General features: G+C 36.1%; 1 protein-coding gene across 2 annotated transcripts in view; it reads right to left on the reverse strand.

Annotated features, from left to right (window-relative positions):
• The window catches only part of pik3c2g (phosphatidylinositol-4-phosphate 3-kinase catalytic subunit type 2 gamma), a 36,791-nt gene that overhangs the window by 15,790 nt on the left and 4,194 nt on the right, over positions 1–16,807 (reverse strand). For both annotated transcript variants that reach the window (XM_015001969.2, XM_015001968.2), the window contains exons 2-20: positions 16,081–16,516; positions 15,833–15,912; positions 14,769–14,920; positions 9,134–9,248; positions 8,918–9,029; positions 8,066–8,136; positions 7,880–7,943; positions 7,670–7,795; positions 6,999–7,029; positions 6,187–6,367; positions 5,968–6,093; positions 5,742–5,870; positions 4,656–4,770; positions 4,293–4,426; positions 4,023–4,211; positions 2,841–2,934; positions 2,653–2,747; positions 1,518–1,698; positions 1,307–1,414 (exon numbers count right to left, since the gene is read on the reverse strand). In XM_015001969.2, coding sequence (XP_014857455.2) covers positions 1,307–1,414; positions 1,518–1,698; positions 2,653–2,747; positions 2,841–2,934; positions 4,023–4,211; positions 4,293–4,426; positions 4,656–4,770; positions 5,742–5,870; positions 5,968–6,093; positions 6,187–6,367; positions 6,999–7,029; positions 7,670–7,795; positions 7,880–7,943; positions 8,066–8,136; positions 8,918–9,029; positions 9,134–9,248; positions 14,769–14,920; positions 15,833–15,912; positions 16,081–16,434 — 2,457 coding nt within the window. In that variant the 5' untranslated portion in view covers positions 16,435–16,516. The remainder of the gene's footprint in view (positions 1–1,306; positions 1,415–1,517; positions 1,699–2,652; positions 2,748–2,840; positions 2,935–4,022; positions 4,212–4,292; positions 4,427–4,655; positions 4,771–5,741; positions 5,871–5,967; positions 6,094–6,186; positions 6,368–6,998; positions 7,030–7,669; positions 7,796–7,879; positions 7,944–8,065; positions 8,137–8,917; positions 9,030–9,133; positions 9,249–14,768; positions 14,921–15,832; positions 15,913–16,080; positions 16,517–16,807) is intronic.

The raw sequence follows: 16,807 nt of genomic DNA on the forward strand, positions 1-16,807 counted from the left end.
GACATCGACAAGCTAACATCAAAACGTCCAAGAAAAGAAACATCGATTTATAAGTAAGACTCTGGATTTTTCTTCAACCACCAGGGGGCTCTTTAGCAGGAAGTGAATCATTGGAAGTCAAAATTGGAAATCAAAGAAGAACAAGCTCATTTTAATTTAGAACAAGCACATGCTAGCAGCAGGCACGACGGAGAAATGTTTTCAAACTCATATGATGCAGCTTTTAAGTTGAGGAGTATCGATCTGGCAGTACAGGAGGGAAATAAAGCCGCTGCACGTAAACTCGGCGTGATGAGACGGAGAACTGCGTCCTTAATATATCCAGCAGTTATTAGGACGCAGCCCTCTGCTGCCCTCTGCTGGGTCCTTATGGGAAACCGAGAGCGGCAGAGATACCAGCGGCCTGATATATGTAAGTTTCCAGCGCCATTTCAACCAAGGTTTTGAATCCGCTTCCTAACCAGATGCTCCAAAGCGTCCGGTCCATAACTCTTCAACACGCTGTCAGCTCCCGGTCAGAAAGACGGTAGCTGACACAGATACCGTCTCAGAGACCATGAGATGATATTCAGAAAGGATTTTTTAAATTAATTGATTTCAGTTTTCTCTGAGACTAAATCTTTGCGTAAAGTCTATAATGTCTGCCCATGTGACTTGTTTTTATTATTTGTTTGCTTACCTTTAAACACTGATTTAAATATTGTAATTTTTAAACTGAGCAGTAATTTTACATCCATTGAAACTCAAATGTAATATTTAAAACTTCAATACATAAAATCAGTTATTTAACAATATGAGGTGTTTAATTTATTTTTAACATTGTATTTTTATACATTTATGCTAGGGGTGCCCAAGTCTAGTTTTCCAGAGCTCCCATCTGCAGCTTTAGATGGTTCCTTCTCTAACACACCTGGACCATTGACTCATTATAAGCCTCTACAGAACTGAATGAAAGAAGTCAGCCTTTTGTCTGGGGTGTTTTAGCAGGGATGCACTCCTGATTTGTACCGTCAATGTGGCCCGTTGAGGGGGCCAATATGCTGAAGTGGCCCTCGGTGAAATTGAGTTTGACACCCCTGTCTAGTTTTACATGGGGAACAATGTGTTGATGATTTGTCAGTGGAACTAGTACTGCTTAAAAAACAATATTATGGCATTATTTAAAACAAGTTCTTATATCTCGCTAAAAAGTTACTTCTACATTAATATTCTCTTATTTTAAATGTACTAAGGTATTTAGACAAGAAGCTAGACCAAACCCTCTTGGTTAGATGTTGTGTTTTTGCAGTGAAGTGTGCATGCTTACATCCAAGTTGACAGCTTTCACACTGACTGCAGGATCTAGAGGCAGACGGCAGGTGATGCCACTTTTGAAAAACTCATCAATAACTCCCTTTTCTCTGTTCAAAACATTCTGCAAAAAGAATCAAGTGATGTAAAAATATAAAACCAAAGAAAATACGTAACCAACTATTTTACCGCTATGATAAAAGGCACTTTAAATGTTTTTTACAAACCTTGCGTTGAGGCTTGTCGGCAAAGTAAATTTTTTGGGCCACCTGAACGAGAAGTTGCACCAGATGGGATTCGTGCTCCAGCTCCTTCCTCAGTGCTCGGCCACAGCAGTGCATCAAGGCAGCCTGGACTTTACTCAGCCAGCTCTGGAAGTAGCGGTCAGTGTGGGTGTCCTCCAGCAGCCTGCAGGGATATTTAAACCACAAACATGTGAACAAAGGGATCTGGAAAAACAGAGTTTGACATATAAATACCAAAAACATTTAGATTAACGCTTGAAGACCAAGTCTCAAACCTCCACCTGGATATTTTCTCTTATTTTAATTGTACAAAGTTCTTTAAATGGTCAGTGAGTAAATACTTTTGCCCATTTCTCCATAGCAACTGAAACTTTCAATATCTAGCAGTTATTTACAATTTACCATTTATTAAAACAGAAAAACGTGCTTCCTGCAACGGTGGGAGTGAAATAACCGTAATAACCTGATATTGGCTGGAAAGCACAACGTCTCCCCTTTCAGAAACCGTTGGAATTTTTCAGACAGCGCAAAATATCACAGAGTTACTGTAACACAAAGTTGGCAGGTAGAAATGCGTCATCAGTGACACCTTTTGGGGTTGATTACAATTTTTGGTCTAGTTTCTATTTCAAATATTTTAGTACACTTGAAATAAGACAAAATTATGTTCAAGTACCTTTTCAGCAAGATATAAGAGCGAGTTTTCAGTAATTTTTAAAATTGATTTTAAAAAACGTACTAGATCCACTAAGAGTTTTAACTTATAACAACACATTTTCCTCCCATGTTATTTACCAATATTAAAGAATTATTGGCTTAAAGCAATGCTTATTACTTGTAAGTTAGTGTTGTTTTATTTAATGTGTAATAAAATATTTGCACTAGAAACTAGAACAAATATTTTATGTTTTTTAGTGCAGGTTCTGTTGGTTCCTAATTTTCTTAATCACATTGGATCTGAACGGTGTGGCATTTTAAGTCCTGTACATTTTTTGATCAGGCACAATGTGTGCACAGCTGCTTCTTGTAATGAAATATATTATCTAATTAGAAAACATCTTATTTTAACTTTAATTTAACACATAATCAAAGTCCTTGTGCTTAAAGTCCGACTGACCAGTACAGCTGATGAGCAATCCGTATGTTCTTCAGGGATCGGTCCAACAGCAGCGTCACCAGAGGCCCGTCAAGTTTCCACTCGCTCTTCAGAGCCTTTAAGAACAAAACAAAACAAAAAGGTTATTCAGTTATTGATATCTGACAACTTTCTGTAAACTTTGAAAAGTTCTGTGTTACTTTCTTTACCTGGACCAGCTGTGGCAGAAACAACTCCAGCTCTCCATCTGGAATCTGAACAAAATAATCTACCGCAGCTTTTCGGACCGTTTCATCCGGAAAACTGAAAGAGAAGTTTCAAGAAACAAGATTTACAAACGTTTTAATGGGACGGCAGGTTTCTTAGCTAAGAACAGTTTCTACGTCAGTAAGGGCTAGAACTGCATAAAATTCTACAATATCTGCAATCTATAAAAGTAACATTTAAAAGTAACAAGAGGGATTTAATCAGACTAAACTTATGAGCTCAACACCAGGATATTGAGTGATATTTTACTTGTAACTTTCTTCAATGTGAGACATTTAAAAACAAAATCTTACCAGGTAATATTGGTCTAGTTTCTAGTGAAAATGTCTTAGTACACTTGACATAAAACTAAAATAACTTCTCAGTGAGATATCAGAGTTTGTTTTAAGTTAATAATTTCTTGATATTGTAAAAAAGTTCTAGTTCCACTGACAGATTATTTCACTTACAATCTGGGGGGAAAATGTCTCGATACAAGTGAAATAATCTGCCAATGAAACTAGAACTTTTTCATCAAAACAAGCTCCTATATCATTCAGAAAAGTTACTTATAAGTTAGTTAGTCTAATTTTAAATGTACCAAAATATTTGCCACAGAAACTTAGACCAAAAATACTTGGTAAGATTTCGTGTTTTTGCATCGCAGCAAACTATTTGTGGAATTTTATGGCTTTAGAAGCTCAAAGATAATTTCAAATCATCCAAGTTAAGTGGAACAACTTGATTAAAAATAAATTCATTACATAAAAAAATTCTGCCATGATATCAGGAGAAAATCTGGAAACTTCCACGAGTTTGGTTCGTCCTCAGATACAATTCTTCTGAAGTTTGAAGTTTTGACTGAAACATATTTCACAGTGTTGTTATCTTAAATGCAAAATTATACATTTTTATAGTTTTGGCTTAATTGCTGCTCTGAATGTTATTCTTTCAGCAAATTATCTTTTTTTGAATCTATATACTCAAGTTAACAATTAATCAATTACTAAATTAGTTGGCAATTATTTCAATAATCGATCCATCATGATTAATCCGATGAATCGTTTCAGCTCAAGTGTGTTTTAATTAGAAATGTGTGTTATATTGTTTTCCATTTTCTGTAAAGTCGTCGTGTTTCTGTTTACCTGGGCGTCAGCAGGAAGAGAGCTTCCTCTGGCAGATGAATGGGCCAGTTCTCTACCACCGTGTAGATTTCTGTCAAGTCCTCAGGATGCCACCGGGGGACGCCACCGAGAAGAAGGTGGAGGAACGTGCTTCCTTTGTCACTGCAGGAACGTTTGTCCCACAGGAAAGACTTCTCATTTTTTGTCAGGCTGATAATGCAAAGAGAAATCTGTGAAGGGTTTATGTAAAAACAACAAAACACAACCTGAATTCCTGATATTCCTACTTACAAGTAGAGGCAATGCTTTTTGGAGATGTCTGATAATTTCCTTTGCACTTCATCACAAGGATGAGTAAAGCTGATTAAGCCAGGAAGAGCGATGGGTCTGCGGTATTCCCACTCACACTGGTCGTCAAATTCAAGCTGTAAAACCAGATTAATATGTGAGGAGGGATGTTGATCTTTTAGTTAGAGAAGAAGATTAGGGTCACAGAAAAGAAATCTGATGTTTTACTCATAATGTTGGCTTTTTTCCCTCCTCAGAGTTCTGACAACTCAAAATTCTGAATGAAGTCAAAATTCTGAGAAAAGTTAGTGGCCCTTGTCCTTTTGTGTATTGAGTCGGTGTGAGGTTGTGTTGCCCGGTTCTCACCTGCAGTATGACGTCTTTGGGCTGCCTGTGGCTGTCGGACAGCGCAGGAGACGGAGGGAACGGCAGCTCAGGGAGAGAGGACATGCTGAGCAGGACAGCTCCTCTTACAAAAGTCCTGAACAGACACAGAGTAGAAAGTACAATCTACATTCAAATAAACAGAAAAAAAACCCTAATAAAATGAATTATGAAGTCTCTGCAAACAAAAAAGGGCTACTGTATTGGCTATTGATTGTAAGATCGGTTAATTTCTGTCAACTCATCACATTTGTTTTTTTGTGTCTTATTCTGCTTGGTGCATCAACCAATCACAGTCCCTAGACGACAAGGTCACACCTAGCAACAGGGTCAACCACATCTCCTCACTAAGACGGAGATTTCTGTCAACTGACTGAGGACTCAACGGCAGGAACTTTTAGGCTAATTACAACACTCTGAAAATATTCCTCCGTCTTATCAGAACAATGTGAAAATGAACAAAACATTAACATTTTTAAAAATGTGATTGGTCAGGTAGTTAGAGCTGGATGATAAATCGATAATAAATATCGCGATAAGAGACGTGATCAGTATCAGTAGATAATAGGTCTGATAGAATATTCAATGATTTCACTGAACTGACCCAGAACCACACAGCATTCTGGAAAATGTAGGCAGAGGAAAGCCTTTAGCGGCTCAATTTCACACTGCCAGCTTAGGTTGGTGGAATCAACTCACTCTTTCACTCTTTGGTTACCTAGCAACTCTCTAGTTCTGTAGTTACCTAGCAACTCTCTAGTTCTTTAGTTACCTAGCAATTCTCTAGTTCTTTAGTTACCTAGCAACTCTCTAGTTCTTTGGTTACCTAGCAACAACCAGTTGAGTAACTTGCGCGGAAGCAGTTTTCAACAGTGGTCTTTAGTGAAAACTAGATAAAAGAGGAAAGATCACACCACCAATTTGGTATTATTTCGGATATTTAGGACTAAAGAACTAATTAACTGTTATCAATATCGACCGATATGAAGCTCATATCATGATGCGGTTTTCAGCCATATTGTCCAGCCCTACTTTTAAATTTTTTGAGGTTAGTATCTGTAAACCTACCTGTCGCTGTACAGGGGCAGAACAGCCCAGCTTAAAAGTTCTGGGTTTCTCCCCCGCTTTGTGCCTTTAAGGCGCAATGTCAGCATGGACTCGTATGGCAACTCACTGACCCGAACAGGAAACACCATCCTGAAATTTAAAAACAACAAGCAGCCTTCTGACTGTTTTTCATCTTTCAAATTATGCATTTAAAATCAAAAAAATCATTACGAACTCTGACCCTTACAGGCGGTTGCAGCAGATGTTGTTTCCTTGTGAGAAGGCCGTGCTGATATTCTCCGAAACGCCGGTCTCACAGATCTTTGTTTCTCCGTATGTCAAGTCACAGGAAACGGAGAAACTTTCATAATTACTGTAATTGTCAAAAGGTAAAAAATAAGGATTTGTGCCTTATTAGTTTCTGTTCTGGATGGATGAAGGAGAATAAGTCTGAGCGTGAACGTACGTCATCCAGCTCGGGTTTAGTTTGTAGATGGAAACTATGCTGAACTGCAAAATCTCCTGATTCTTATCGACATCGTCGGTTTGGGGTGTGCCGATAAGTTTGTGGGATCTGAAGTCTGACTGGAAATTGTCAAAATATATCTGCAGCACTTTGAGCAGAGCCCCACTGAGCATGATCAAGGCTGAAAGCAGAAACAGAACGGGTCAAAACTAAACAACCTCACTACTACATGTTCTAATTCCGAGTCATTGCTGCATGGAAGAACATTGTTTTGTGAGTCTAATGAACCATTTCTGTGTTGATTTATTTAGACCCAGTGATTTACAGGTTCATCGTATTTTTGTGTAAAATCTCCAGAAGTGGGTAAAGTACCCAGAAATTGTACTCAAAGGCTGCTCAAGAGCTGAGTAACTGATCAAAACATAATTTTTATTTAATATTTAAAAATTACATCATTAAATGAACTATCTGCAGCTTTTATTAAATTTTCATATTGAAAGAAATTAATTTGGGAAAATGTTTCATTTGACTGATTTTATTACTTTGTAATTATGTTATTTATATGAATTTTGGTCCTTAAAACACCTACATTTCTACAAAACTTTATGCTTTGACAATAAGATCAAATGTACAATTGATAGAATCAGACTTGTGTTTTTTGGCGGTTGTACAGCCTCACTAGTTTATGGTCCAACACACTGTGTTGCTCCTTTCATTAAACATCAACTCAAGTTTAATTAAACTCTTTAAAAACTGCTTTGTAAATGTCTTTCCATTCACATATAGACAACTTTGCCTCTGCAGAGACTCACCAGCTTCACACTCCATCATTTCTTCTTGGTTCTGTAAAGAGAAATATGTACTATAACTATGCACAGGCGATTAAAGACATATTACGTCATACAGCAACTATAAGCTTTCATTTTAAATATTTTATTGCGTTTTCACGTGCTAGACAAACACAAAGTTTTTGGACATTCTACGCTGCTGTCAGATCTGATGGAGTTGCTCCCTCTACACAGCAGTTTCTGAAGCCTCGTTTCCACTGAGCGGTCGGTACAGTCGGCGGGTCGGATCACTATGATTGTGTCAAGCGCCTAATGAGACGTCATACTTAGCAGTGGGGCTTTTCTGTCGCCCAATCAGTGGACTGTGTTGTGTGACATCATTACCATCCCATAGGGCTGGTCTGGTCTGATCCAAAGTCAATATCATGATATATTGAGCAGTTCACTTCAATAGCAATACTTCACAGCCGATATCAATGGTATGATTCCCCTGTATCAGTTTTCACAGTCATTTTAAATGGTACTGTAACAAAAATAGCGTAATGATTTGTGCCGACTCATAGTACTGCTCAGAGAAAATGAAGCCCGACAGGTTTTCTTCCAGGAATACTCTGTTTTAGCAGCATCCATCTCCCCCTCAACTCTCAGCATAATACTGCCAAAACATACATGCCAAATGAGTGGGAAATACCTACCATATTTACATGATTGATTCGATTAAGGGCACCAATGGCATCCTCTAGCTCCTGACATGTCAGCCCAGATAGGAGATTACTGATAACACGAACATTCGTCACAACCAGAGGGATATTCCTACTACACTGAAGACACAAAAAGACTCCAAACATTAAATAGGAAGCTTTTCCATGAAGGCAATAGAGACCAGACTGGTTCTTTCCTCATACCTTAGTGCTCAAGAGTTCGTTCACATGTTTGTTGAAGGCACTGAGCACATTTTCCATGCTCAACCTGAGGAATGATAAAACGCAGACGTCAGCCTGGTTGTTTTGTGCAAACAGCCACTGACTTGAGCTACGCTTGACGCAGCTATCGAAAACAAACAAGAAATGGACAGTATGTTGCTATCTCACTTTGCGGTGCAGTGGACGCTGACAGGCCGCAGGAACTGGTGCAAACTGCATTCAGTTTTACCATCTGCAGCCTAAGAAAACAGTAGCAGATGTAAATAGTTAAGTTGAAGAAGTGCAATTCATAGGTGCATATTGGAAAGAGGTTGGTAATTATTGTTATACTGTGTATTTACAATTGTCATTAATTATTATTATTATTATTATCATTATTGGTCTGGAGATTTTCTTGTCTTATGATTTTCTTTATAATAATTTTCTTTATGTAATACAAGTTATTTGTTTGTTCTTTAGCACAGTGTATTAAACAGGCATATGAGTACCATAACATGGTTTTATTTACAAATTTCTGATAACTATTGAATCGGTAAGTAATATATGTCATTAAATTGAGATAAAGGGAAGGATTAAATAAGTGTTCACTTCTTCCAACTCCTTCTCAAACAGAAGAGTAGTGGTAGTGGTAAGCTAAATGTTTCGATCTTGGCCATGTATGAACATGTTTTCTCTAATTGGTTTCTTGTTTTTAAAAACTTGTTTGAAATAAATGAAGAAAAAAATAAAAAATGAAGTGAATTTTGTTTATACAGAATAAACCCTCATGCTTTCCCATTCAGTTTTCATTCACTGAGTTCTTTCTGAATCTTAAAACCAGCATTTATGAATGCATGTGTAAACAAAACAAAGCTTTAAAATAATCAGGGTGGAGGTTTACAGCCACAATCACTCTGATGGTGACATTATGCTCTTTGTGTTTGCAAGAGCAGAATTTCAAGATTAAAGATAAGACCAACTCTTAATGGGCAATCATTTGAACCGTCAGCCTGATCAGGAAGGGAATTTAAATCGACTCACATCTCTGGCAAGATGGCGATTCAGATTGTTTACACGAACCAGTCGAAGATTGATCACCTCTTTTGTCTTGAAAAACAGCTGCACTCTCTCATGCATGCCAATAAATTCTTCACTACAAAGGAAAGAATGTGAATTTAGAAAAGCTCAACTTCACTATATATCTATGAAAAAAAAATCTATATTGCTGACATGAACAAAAAGCAGTGACAGACTCACTTTGTGAGGAACTCCTCAAAGTCACAAAATTTTAAAACATAATCCCTGCTTGTGTCAGCGGTGCGGTCGAGCAACTTGAAGTATTCATCTATTAGCTCCTTCACCTTCTTGTTCACTGATTAAAAAATAAAGTAAGGGTTACACAATGGACAAACTGTGTTTTTAAGAGGATAATAATTCAGTTCAGGTCTTAATGAACTAACTAGCAAGCTAGCTAGCTAGCTAGCTACCGAGAATGACAACGTCGTGAGCCAGCTAGCTCGCTCACTCTTCTTCTTCTTCTATTTGAATTTTAATGGCGGTTGGCAAGAAACTTTAGGTATGCATTACCGCCACCAACTGGTAAGGAGTGTGGACCACATGACAAAAAAAAAAAAAAAAAAAAAAAAAAAAAAAATAAATAAATATTACTATATCCTATTAAACAACTTACACTGTTTTAAGAAATAAAATAAGGCCTCATATCCTCTACTTCCTGAATCTTTCTGTAATAAATCAACAATATCAAATTTCATTTTCATGCTACTAAGGTTTCTAATTAAGTTATTTCTTTGCATCAAATAATTCCTACAACTGAAAATAACATGTTCCAATGTCTCATCTTCCCCACAGTCACATTTCCCTGTCTGATGTTTCCCTATTAGAAATAATGATCTATTTAGTCCAGTATGTCCGATTCTAAACCGTGAAATAATTATCTCTTCTCTTCTTATTCTTTCTGTTCTTCTCATTTGACCAATATTCTTTTGAATTTTATATAACCACCTTCCTTTCTTTTCTTCATCCCATAACTTTTGCCACCTCTCTCTTGTTTTTTTTTTAATTGTACCCTTTATTTCTGTTATACTAAAACTAACATTAATATCTATCTTCACCCGGTTAGTACTCTCTTTGGCCATTCTGTCTGCCATTTCATTACCCTTAATCCCGTGATGTGCTGGAACCCAAACAAAATTTACTGTTAGCCCCATCATATTGATTCTGTAAAGTGTTTGTTGTATTTCAATTAATATATCTGGTCTACTATCTGATTTATTATTTTGCAAACTAAATAATGAAGAACTAGAATCTGAACAAATAATTGATTTTAATGGTCTTACCTCTTCCACCCACTGAACTGCTAAAAGTAAAGCAAGCATTTCTCCTGTATACACTGAGACTCCATCACTGATCCTTTTTCCTACTTTAATCTGAAACTGTGGTACAATAAATGCTATCCCTACCTTATTAGCTGTATTTTTTGATGCATCTGTGTAGATTTGTACATAGTTACAATATTCATTTAAGTATTCTTGTATTATATTACTATTCATATTGCTAAATTTATCTTTATTGCTCTTTTCTAAGACGGAAAAATCAACCTCAGTATCATGAATTAACCAAGGTGGAACTGCAGATAATGGAACTGCCTGACATATATCTAACTGATTTAAATTAATTTCATTAACTTTAGAGTTTATTATCCATCCAAAGCTCTTTAATTGTTTCTTTGAATTTTCCCAGCCATGTTTAAGTACCTCTAATGTTGGATGATCCTGACTTTGTCCCTGTAAGTTTGACCAATAATTTAAGGATAATTGATCCCTTCTAAGTTTAAGAGGCATTTCTCCCATTTCAACCTGTAATGCTGCTGTTGAAGATGTTTTAAAAGCACCGGTACATAATCTTAATGCCTGATGTTGAATAATATTTAACTTATGGAGGTTTGAATCTGCTGCTGAATTATAACTTATACATCCATAATCCAAGACTGACCTAATTAACCCAGTATAAATTGCTTTTAATGATTTTCTATCAGCTCCCCACTCAGTTCCAACTAAACATCTCATTATATTTAATACTTTCCTACACTTATCTACTATTTTCTTAATATGCACTCCCCATGTCATTCTTTCATCAAACCACATTCCAAGAAATTTAAATTGTTTAACCCTTTCTAAATCCTGTCCATATAATTTTAATTTAATTTTTCCATCAACTCTTTTCCTTGTAAAAAACATAATTTTAGTTTTCTCTACAGAAAGTTTAAAACCCCATTTATACGACCATTTTTCTACAGCTAAAATTGCTCCCTGAAGTTTTTTAACAATAAATTCTAAATTTCTTCCTCTTTTCCACATTGCTCCATCATCAGCAAAAAGTGAAAATCCCATTCCACCCTCTACTTCTTTAAACATATCATTAACTACCACTGAAAACAATAACGGACTTACTATACTACCCTGTGGTGTCCCATTTTCTATATTCATACTCTCAGAATAGTCCTTCCCTATCCTCACTTGTATTTGTCTTCCTTCTAGAAAATTTTTGATCCATCTAAACATATGACCATTTATACCCATTCTTCTCATTTTAATTAATAACCCTTCCCTCCACATCATATCATATGCTCGCTCAATATCAAAAAATATTGCCACAACACTCTCTTTATTCACTTGAGCCTTTCTAATCTCATGTTCTAAACATAAAATTGGATCCATTGTACTTCTCCCTCTTCTGAAACCACTCTGATAAGATGATATAAGTCCCTTCTTTTCCATATAATATATTAATCTTTCATTTATCAATCTCTCCATTATCTTACATAAGTTGGATGTTAACGCTATTGGCCGATAATTTTCTGGTTTGGATTCATCTTTTCCTGGTTTTCGAATTGGAATAATCACTGCTTCCTTCCAACTTTTTGGTAATTCTCCATCCTCCCATATCCTGTTGTACATTTCTAATAAAATATTTTTAGAAGACTCACTTAAATTACTAACCATAACATAACAAATTTGATCTTTTCCTGGAGCTGATAGCTTACATTTTTTGAGTGCCATATTTAATTCATTTATTGTAAAATACATATTCAATGGATCATTTGTATCTTCCATTTGTTGCAATAAATTCTTGTTCTCCAATATTGTCTTTTGCCTTCCTTTTTTCCCCTCTTCACTAATATTTTCAGAACTATGGATTTTAACAAAAGTATTTACTAACATTTTTGCTTTTTCTATATCAGTAACTGCTGTTATTTCTCCATCATTTAGTATTGGATATCCACTTATTCTCTTAATCCCATTCATCCTTTTAATTATTGCCCAGACCTTAGAAATATCTGTCTCCTTCCCTATTGAATTACAAAAACTCCTCCAATAATCTCTTTTTGCATTTTTAATAATCCTTCTTACATTTGCTTGCAATTTCTTGTATTCATTCAGATTCTGAAAATTATGATTTCTTTTTAATACTTTGAATGCTTTATTTCGTTTTTTTATAACTTTAGTACATTCTGATGTCCACCAGGGCACCAACCTTCTGTCTCTTCTCCCGCCTTCCTTCCTTATAGCCTGATCAGCTGCTTCAAGTATGGCATTACTTATAAAAGAATTTAAATCATCAATACTACTATTCATGTCTACTTTTAACATTTTTATTTCACTACTTTTCCTAAATTTTCCCCAGTCCGCAGACCTAAAAGACCACTTCTTTATCCCTTTTATACAATACCTCTCTATATTTAGCTTTACTTCCATCCTAATAGGATAATGGTCACTTCCTATAGTTGTTTTATTTAAAACTTGCCATAAACAAACCCCTGCTAAACAATTTGAAACTAATGTTAAGTCAACTGCTGACTCTGTGTTATCTCTAAAATTAATTCTAGTCCCACTTCCATCATTTAAACAGACCAAATTTTTAACATCCATTATTTCTTCTATTATATCCCCATTTTGATCATTATGATGACTCCACAAAGAGCTATGCCCATTAAAGTCCCCACACCAAATAACTTTACCCTCTAGAAATACCCCAATTTCCTCCATTAAATCTAATGATAGTCTTTTACATGGATTATAAAAGTTGATTATTTTAAATCGTCCATTTACTGTCCAAATTTCAGTAATGATATATTCTAACTCTCTTCCTTTAGCTAATAATCTAAACTGAATTCCTTGTTTAATAAATGTAATACACCCTCCTCCAGATCCCCCCTCTCTGTCTCTTCTAATGCTTTCATATCCTTTTATAACAAAATCAAGATTTGGTTTAAGCCATGTTTCTTGAATACATATAATATCTAAATCATCTTTATACTCTCTAATAAATCCTTTAAATTCCTGTCCATTTGCAATAAGGCTTCTAGCGTTCCATTGTAGGATGATCAGTTTTTATCTTCCTGTCCTTCGACCTTTCCTTCTGCCCCTAACCTCGTATTTATGTGTTCCCAAGATATGTCCTTAATACCAAAAAACCTCTCTGCCCCTTTCACAATTATTTTGATTTTTTCTGTTTTGTGCTTAACTTGATCTGTACAATTAATTACATATGCAATGAACAATAGAATTTTTTCAACTGTTAACCCAGTTTCAGTTCCACTCGGTCTCTGTTCTGTTGTTGGGTTTGGTTGAACTTTCCTTATAACTTCCTTAGGTTTCACTCTTTTAACAGCTTCAGCATAACTTATATTATTAGTAGCTTTGACTTGTTCGATTTCCATTGCTTTCCTTCTGACTTCACATCCTCCATAAGTCACCCTATGTTGCCCTCCACAATTACAACACTTATCCTTCCCATTTTTACATTCATCATAATTATGCTCTCCTCCACACTTTGGACATCTTTGTTTTCCCCTACATGCAGCTGCAATGTGTCCATATCTCTGACATTTATAACACCTGAGAGGAGGAGGGATATATGGCCTTACAGGGAAGCACATACACCCGACTCTTACCCTTTCAGGAAGAACTTGTGTTTGAAACTCCAACATTACTGAGAGACTTTCCACCCTTTCACCTTCCACTGTTCTCATCAATCTTTTGATTTTACTTACTTCACCTCCATTAATACTGTGTCTAAGTTTTTCTAGATCTTCACCAACTGGGATACCTGTGATCACTCCTCTTACCACTTTACCCTCTCCCAAAATCTTTATCTCAGTAATCAGTTTTTTACAAATACTGTGGGCGTTCATCACCTTGTTTTTCTGTTCTTCATTCCTCACTGTGATCAACAGATTCCCATCTCTAAGAGTCTTAGCAAGTGTCAGATCTCCAAACTTCTTTTTTAATTCTCTTGACAGAGCTAACGGACTAAGTTGTATCCCTTCATCCTCCTTCCTAAACTTTATGATCAACTTAGTTTCCTGCCCAACAATCCTCTTGCAACCTGCATTATTTTCATCTGAACTATTTTCTTCTAGACTCCGTTTGCTACTACTTTGTGTCTCCACCAACCTTTCTTCCTTTCTACTTCGTTCTCTTCCTGATCCTCTACTACCACGTACTGGAGTCCAGTCACCAAAATCCATTTCATCGTCTCCCTCATCCTCAACTTGAGTCGCCATAGCAGTCCAGTCACAAACCAGTTTATGCCAACCGCCAAGATCAGCTGTTTCTGTATCAATTCTGCTCTGTCAACTCCGCGATCCACCTTCGTTCGAGCCCCCTCAGCTCGCTCACTCACTCACTCACTCAGTTACTTATTTGTTTTCATCTTTTAATGTTTTTTCTAATATTGTATAAAAATGGGTTAAGAGATTAAATGAAAAATCTGCAGAGTGCTGACCTTTTTTATCCGAATAATCATCAAAAATAGTCGATTAGTAAAATAACCGTTAGCTGCAGCCCATTTATGATGACAGGGATGTTACCTAGGATGGGAATGGGGAACCGGATGTTGTCGTTCTCGGATATAGTGACTTTGACCTCCTGCTGCAGCAGTGCAGGGTGGATATTTAACAGTCGGCCCCATACTACACCCGAGTTGTGAATCCTGTCGGTGTGCTTGTATCGTGACATCAACCTGATGGAGAAACCAAAGAAAACACCGTTTGAAGTATGAAACGTGACTCAAGAAAAGATGAACCTTCACAACCTGCAGGGCAAATATCTTAGTACACTTTAAATAGGACAACACTAACTTACAAGTAACTTTTCAGCAAGATATGAGTTTGTTTTAATTCAATAATTCCTTAATATTGATGAAAAAGTATTAGTTCTTCTGACAGATTATTTCTCATTATAAAACATAAAATCTAATAAAATCTTGTTTTCTAGAGGAAACATCTTAATACACTTGAAATAATATAAAACTAACTTATAAGTAACTTTTCAGCAAGAAATTAGTTATACACGAGTTAGTTTTAAGTTTGGTTTTCAGATGAAAAAAGTGCTAGTTCCATTGGCAGATAAATAACATGTATGGGGAAAATATCTTGTTTTAAGTGAAACAATCTGCCTGTTGTACTAGTATTTTTTCTATTAACATTAGAGAATATTTACTTTAAAAAACAAAGCTCATATATCTTGCTGAACAGCTACTTGTAAGTTACCGTAGTTTGTTTTATTTCAAGTGTAGTAAAATATTTGCACTATAAGCAAATATCTGGTACAGTCGGATCTTACCAAATCTTACAAGATTTGGTAAGATTTTGTGTTTTTGCAATGAACTTATAAGACATATTCCCCATGTTATATGTGAAATAATATGCACTTTTACATCAATATTAAGGAATTATTAACATAAAACAAGCTCCTATATGTTGCTGAAAGGTTACTTGTAAATTAGTTTTGTCTTAATTAATATTAAGACAAAATATTCATATATTTTAATATTGTGATATTTACACTAAAAGCTAGACAAAACCAGTTGGTAATGAAGAACAGCAGGAGACCACAAAAGCTGCACTGACAACAAGCATGTCTAATGTCTTACTGCGATGTTGCTTTGCTGAAAGAAACCAGATTATTTGTGCTGCCTTCTGGAGAGTCTATCAGCCTGATAGCCCAGGGATCCTAAACGTGAAGAACATTTAGTTATTTATTTGTAATTGAGTAAAGTAGTTACTCATAAAAACAGTCATGACATGGTGACAGTTTTAACAAATTTGTAAAACATGTTTTTAAAATAAAAGTTGCATACTGCAGCTTTACTTTAAGAGTACATTCATTAGGGATACCCACGTAATTGTGTACTTCTGTGTTGGATCGCATCAGTTTATGAGTACGCTGGTCAATATCGACGTAAAACCGATTTCTGCTGCAACCTACAGGCGGCGGGTTGCGCGGCGGCAGAGGGGGCGGATCACGCCGCACCTCAGTAGGGATAGTGGGAAGCCGATGTCTTGGTGGAGGTGGTGGTGCGCCGACCTGGATCTCCTGGTTGGGATTTCCTGCAGGTCCAGGCTGCGGAGCAACCCCAGGTATCATAGTCTCATACTTAGGCTGAGCTCCATGAATGGATTCATAACCAGTCAGTAAATCGTCTCTCAAAGGACTCGGGTCGTCCGTGGTGAAGGATTCACCTTGATCATCCATATGATTTCTGTTTTTTAGCTTTGGCTAATGGTGTTTAAGCTTCTGTGCTGGTCTTCACTTCATTACAAAACAATATGAGGAGCTAAAAGACAAGACAAAACAAATGAGAGTGAATTACACTGCAAAAACACAAAATCATACCAAAGTATTTTTGGTCCACTTTCTAGGTCAAATATCTTAATACATGTGAATTAAGACAAAAGTAACTTACAAGTCACTTTTTAGCTCATTTTAAGTAAATGTCATTAAAACTATAACAAAAATACTACTGCTATTACTAGCAGATTATTTAACTCATAATAATGCATTTTCCCATCTTACAAGTGAAATAATCTGCCAGTAGAATGACAACTTTTTAAAAATCAATATTAAA

Source organism: Poecilia mexicana, unplaced genomic scaffold (genome assembly GCF_051168715.1).
Source record: "Poecilia mexicana isolate PSO_F unplaced genomic scaffold, ASM5116871v1 scaffold_6, whole genome shotgun sequence".
NCBI classification, from domain to species: Eukaryota; Metazoa; Chordata; class Actinopteri; order Cyprinodontiformes; family Poeciliidae; genus Poecilia; species Poecilia mexicana.